At 35.8% G+C, this 6,282-nt stretch overlaps 2 protein-coding genes across 2 annotated transcripts; one reads left to right on the forward strand and one right to left on the reverse strand.

The window, feature by feature from the left end:
- Window positions 1-231: 231 nt before the first annotated feature.
- On the forward strand, window positions 232-998 carry BDBG_17771 (uncharacterized protein; the record flags this gene model as incomplete). The annotated part of the gene is made up of 2 exons (XM_031725422.1): window positions 232-424; window positions 656-998. The coding sequence occupies 2 exons, from the start codon at window positions 232-234 to the stop codon at window positions 940-942; spliced, it is 480 nt and encodes a 159-aa protein (XP_031580806.1). The 3' UTR covers window positions 943-998.
- A 3,416-nt stretch (window positions 999-4,414) lies between these two features.
- Window positions 4,415-4,666, reverse strand: BDBG_17772 (uncharacterized protein; the record flags this gene model as incomplete). Its single annotated transcript, XM_031725423.1, has 1 exon — window positions 4,415-4,666. One exon carries the CDS (start codon window positions 4,664-4,666, stop codon window positions 4,415-4,417), a length of 252 nt encoding a protein of 83 aa, XP_031580807.1.
- Between the last annotated feature and the right edge of the window lie 1,616 nt (window positions 4,667-6,282).

Raw genomic sequence — 6,282 nt, forward strand, 5'->3', positions numbered from 1 at the left:
TGTCCTTATTTGAACTGATAACTATCATTCAAACTGAGATGATAGATCCTCACTTGTATACATTCTGAAATACTCAACTGATATACACCCTGAATTCTGATCATATCTATCCTCAAATACTTGAACTGATTCCTCAATCCATTCAATATAACTGATATGACAGACAAGACAATGTCTAGTGCAACAGTACACCTTAGCATTCCTGGAGATTGGAAACTTTGATACAAGCATATGCTAGGATATGCAAAGGACAAGAAGGTATCAGACTTCATCAATCTTGATAAACCTGATATCTTCTCTGAACTAGAAGAACCTCTGGAACCTGAGAGTCCAGAAGAAGCCACCGCGGAGGCCAAGATAGTATATGACATCAAGGTCACTGCATGGAAAATCAAATATATGAAATATGAGAAATTGAATGAAGGTATGACAAAGATACGAGATGTCATATGGAGAACAGTGAATGCCACAGAGCTACAACATGTACACAGTGAGAATGATGATGTGAAGGAGATTATCCATTCATTAAGAGATTGTCTCTCACCCATGACCGCGGACTATCAAGATGATGTGAGAACCTGATACCATGATCTCTGCAAAGCACTGAAAAACAGAGGTATAGAGAAGTGGTTAAATGACTGATCACTCATTGAAGATGATATCAAAGAGGCAGATATAGCTGGACAGTTCAACTTGAAGAAAGATTTCTTAAATGCAAACCTAGCTATTGATGCAGATTATGCACAAGCATGGGCTAAGAATGTCCAACATGATAAAGATGTTATATCTTTGATAGAGTTAGTTAAGAACTTCAAGGAACGGTATAGAGAAATGGGTATTCTCAAAGAAGATAAACCTATGAACTTTGCTACCCTTAATGAAAGACCTCAGCAATCATCACCAGCAACATTCAGAAACTGCATCTGCGGAGCCTGTCACTGATACGCCCAGTGCTACTATCTCAATTCATCAAGAAAGCCACCTGGATGGAAGGAAAATGAGGAGAAGAGAACTCAGATCAATCAAGCTCTTAAAAATCAAGGATTGAAGAGACACGTTGATCGTGCGATATCTAGAGATTCATCCACAAATACAGATATGGTAGATGCCAATGAAGCAGTCATAGAAGGAATGGTTCTGAAGCAATCAGTTCCTCAATCTATCAATCATCAATCTATTGATCAGCAAATCTGAAAAATATCAATGAACTCTTCACATTCTCACTCCTACCTCTGAAACTCCTGGATCTTTGATACTGGCACAGAACAGCATATATGCAATAATCAAACATATTTTCTATTCTTTAAACCTGTGAACAAGAATACAGAAGTCTATACAGGTGATTCCAGCACTAAAGTTGAAGATTATGAAACTGTTAGAACTATCATGATAAATGAAGCAGAAAAGCAGTTCAATGTCAAACTCATCAATGCAGCTTACATCCTGAATTTCCATACAAATATCATTGCATGGAAACCGTGTTTCCATATAGAAGGCATCTATTATGATGGAAAAGACTTCAGATTGTGAAAACACACAGATAATACAATCTTTGCACGTGTTGAAGTATTTGAGGGGTTGCTAGTTACAGAATATAGTGATATAACTGTTTTCTCAACTATCTTGAAAAAATCCACTACTGAAGCCGATGCAGTTATCACACCACACACATCTAACATCACTATATCTGAAAAAACAATATCTTCAAATTCTTCAACTTCTACAAATCCTTCTTTCAACCTGCCAATACGCATAAAACCTTCTCAAAAACCTAAGATCTCTATAGCTACTCAATCAACATGGCATAAGAGATTAGAACATTCATTGAAAATCATCATACAAAAGCTTGCAAATGATGCAACTGGTGTTCAAATCATCAATCTAGAAGATGCTGCAGATGAGCTTATCACTGAGCTTTGTAAACCCTGTCATCTATCTAATGCAAAAAATCAAATATCTAGACATCTCCACATTAGATCTCAAATATCATTCAAACACCTACATGCGGATATCACACATGGCCCTACACAGTGCTATAATGGTGAGTGTTATCTCATACATTTCATGTGTGATTATCTACATTTCCATATAGCTATAACAGCTATCTGAAAATCAGATATTCAAAAAGCTCTTAAGCAAGCTATCAATTGGATTAAATATCAATTCAACTGTACTACAAAGATCATTCATATCAACAATGATACTGCAATCAAGGAAGCAGTTGATTTCATAAATTGAGTGAATGATGAAGGCCTAGAGGTGGAGTATTCTTCAGAGTATATTCATGAACAAAATGATGCAGCAGAGTGAGCAGGAGCAATATTATTAACAAAGACAAGAACTCTACAGATAGAATCCCTTCTATCACAATCACTATTCCCTGAGATTGCACTTGCTGCCACCTACCTAGCGAATTGAACCCCTACTAGAATCCTAGATTGAAAGTCATCTCTACAAGCATTGAAAGAATTCCTACAAATCAAACCTCACTTCTATGCTCATCTTCAAATCTACGGATGTCACACCTATGCAAAGATACCAGATGAAGTCCTCAATAGGAACCGCTCTCAGAAGCTAGATCCCCGAGCACATATTGAATATCTAGTTGAATATGATTCAACAAACATCTATTGAATTTGGATTCCACACTTAGAACAGGTGATAAGAGCAAGAGATGTGATGTTTGATGAGAATAGGAAATTCAACTCAGAAGACCTCCTACATTGAAAAGACAATAAGAGCTTGAGTATCTAAGGAGGTGGAGCTTCTTCATATGGAAGTTCGAGAACCATCGATGACTCCTACCAATCAATTGAAAGAGATTATAGATGCAGATATTGATGTTTTTCGCCCTGAAGAAAATGCTCAAAGCTCTGAAAAAATAGGGGAGGAGAATAATGAGCATAAACACCATGACGTTTCGATCCTTCCTACACCAGATAAGAAAAAAAAAAAAAAAAAAAAAAATCAACATTGAGAACATTAGGCTTCACCTCTATGCCAGAGGATCGATGTCTCTTCTCTAATGATCAATTAATCATCTTCTTCTATGTGAATGATATCATCATCCTATCGCGACGAGAAGATTCAAAAGAAAGAGATCAACTAATCAAAGATCTTAAAAACATCTACGAGATCCAACAGATGGGAGATTTGAAATGGTTTCTCAACATGCGAATAATACGCGATCGCCTCAACTTGAAGCTCTGGCTATGCCAGGATGCCTATATTGATAAGATAGTTGATACATATCATCTCACACACGCCCGCAAGGCATATACCCCACTAACTGGTGCTCCATTAGAGCCTTTTAATGAGCCAGCTAGATCTGCAAAAATCCATCATTATCAACAATGTATCAGCTCCTGCATCTACTCAGTGGTGATGACTCGCCCTGATATCACATATGCAGTGGGTAAACTAGCTATGTTCATGACAAATCCATTGAAACACCACTCATCAGAGGTGGATAGAATGATATCTTATCTACACAATACGAAGAATCTCGCTATCCAATATGATGGTAACATTGGCAGACCTCTACAACTTGATCTCAAACCTGATATCATTGAAGCTGCCAGTGATGCCTCTTTCACAGATAATCCGGATCACTGCTCTACACAAGGATATATCTTCAAACTATTCAGTGAGGCCGTTGATTGAAAATCAAATAGGCAGACAATCATAACTACATCTATCACAGAAGCTGAGCTTGTTGCTATCTCACAAGCTGACAAGGAGTCTATCTGGTGGGATAGGTTCTTCCAACATATTCAATTTGAACCTGGCCACAAGATCTGTATTCAATGTGATAACTGTCAAACTGTTGGCATTCTTACAAAGGAAGACCCCTCTATAACCACAAAGCTCCGCCACATTGATATATATGGAAGCTGGCTCTGAGAACGTGTTCAATCCGGCGATATTACAGTTGATTGAGTGCCTACGGCCCAGATGCCAGCGGATGGCCTCACTAAGGCTCTGCCATGCCAGAAACATACAGAATTCGTCAAGATGCTAGGCCTAGTTGATATATCAGATATCATCAAGGCGCAAGCAGATTAAATGATCTATCTTGATGTAATCTCTACAGATTCATCTACACTCTTTTTGTTGCAGCTTCATTTACACTTTCATTTACATGTTACATTCGCTGAAGGGGGTGTGTCAGGAAAAAGAGGTTATACACTACTGAACACCACCAACATTGTATTACTGAACACCATCAACATTGTATTACTACAATATTTCTCATCATCATCAGCTTACTACAACGCTCGTCTAATACTCGCTTATGCTAGCTCTCTTGGCTCGCACATATATTTTACTATAAATAGCTCCATCTTTTGTATGAAATAGATATATTAGATAGTGTACGGATAATAGAACAAGCAGATCTTGATACAGATAAGATTCATATGTCTTCAACATATTCATCCATGACACCCAATCCGACATTCAGCCAGTTCTTGACTTCAGTGTAATAGAGGTCTGTCATTGTGTAGATGACAGCTTCTTCATCTTTCATATCACACAGCTGAGCTTGTGAGTTAATTTCAAATACAAACTCACAAAAGCTTTTATAGATTGTGGTTTGATAAGTAGCCTTAAGTGATTGCAGCTTAAGAAAGTTTCTTTTCAGTTCACAGGTGTCTCTGAAGATCATGTCTAGAGACTCAGTTTGAGAGTGTTTACAGACAGTAAGCATTTCTTATAGAAAAATAGCTTAGTTCTGTGAAAGATGCTCAAGAATGTTCTTCACTAAGATTGATTTGTTCATGAGTTCAGAGAGTTTCTCTGTCACAGATGCAGAGAATGATGTTCTGTGAGTAATTGATAAGTTCTCTGAGACTTCTTTTATAAGAGTTATTCATAATTCAAGTGACTGCTTCTGAGTGCCTGCAGTAGAGTTCACAGAGATTGAAGTATATAAGTTTCTAGTTCTTTCAGTCATAACAGATGATTGCTGACTGACTGAGCTTGAAATGTAAGAATAAGTACTTACAGATGATTATTCAGGTATTTGCAGCTTGATGTGATATGTACTGTTAACTACTAGAAGTATTCATGATAGAAAGATAAAATATAGAGATTAAATATATAATAGCATTCAAGCTGAGTTGTAAATAGTATTCATGAACTCCAGTCTATATAGTTGTGTGTAGCCAAGGGCCGCTAGCCCTATTGATTACATGAGAGATAGAAATAGGGGTAAAGAATCCGCGAGGAGCGGGATTTCTTACAATAGTATTCATGAACTTCAGTCTATATAGTTGTGTGTAGTCAAGGGCTGCTAACTCTATTGATTACATAAGAGATAGAAATAGAGGTAAAGAATCTGTGAGAAGCGGGATTTCTTACAATCTTATAAAGACTTATACTCTGTTTTCTCTTATATCAGATTCTTCACAGCAGTTCTTAAAGTCTGTAAATTCTTCAGATTATAGATACTCTCTTCAAGAATTTTTACAGAGATTCTCAGAGTGTTAACTCTCAGTATTATAGAGAGTAATTGTACAGACTTCTTCTCTTTCTTTTCTCTCTTCTCTTATAGAGAGTTAAGAGACTCTTCAGTCAATTTCTTTATAACACTCAGTCTGAGTATTCTGTGAAGCTTTTCTATCTTCTCTAACTTCTCTATATCTATTATTCTGATCTTCTTAATATAGTCAGATCTGTAAGAGAATCTGTCTGCTGAGTTCTTAGTTCTCTTGATATACTCTATTTTAAATCAGAACTCACTCAGTCTCTGAGCTTAACAGATCTGTTACTGTGAGAGTTTCTTAATTAAAGTAAACTATTATAAGCTGTTATAATTAGTTCTAACAGTAATTACTATTATAAGGCTTTTAAAATAGTGATATTAGTGATAGAAGAATTTCACTATTATAAGAAGCTTCTGATTATAAATATTATAGTTAATCTTTATAAGTTACATCTTCTATGAGAAAAAGATCACTGAAACTCAGTTCTTATTTAACTATAGTTATAAGACTATTTCTGAAATTATAAAGAAGAAGACATCTATCTCTAATCTAATTAAAAGTAAGAGATTAAAGTGAAACAGTATCACTGTATCTATGAATATCTATTTCAATCTTGTAAAGACTCTGTGAGTTTCTGAGATAAGAAAGTTCTTACAGCTCTCTCTTCTTAATAATCTTTTTATTCTTTATTTATAGAATGACTTCTTCTTATTTTCACTTTTCAGTATATCTGTAAGAACTAAGAAGATTCTTATAAATATAAAGATAAATTATCTATAGAAATTTATAAAGCCTT

The sequence above is a fragment of the Blastomyces gilchristii genome, assembly GCF_000003855.2.
Source record: "Blastomyces gilchristii SLH14081 genomic scaffold supercont1.24, whole genome shotgun sequence".
NCBI lineage: Eukaryota > Fungi > Ascomycota > Eurotiomycetes > Onygenales > Ajellomycetaceae > Blastomyces > Blastomyces gilchristii.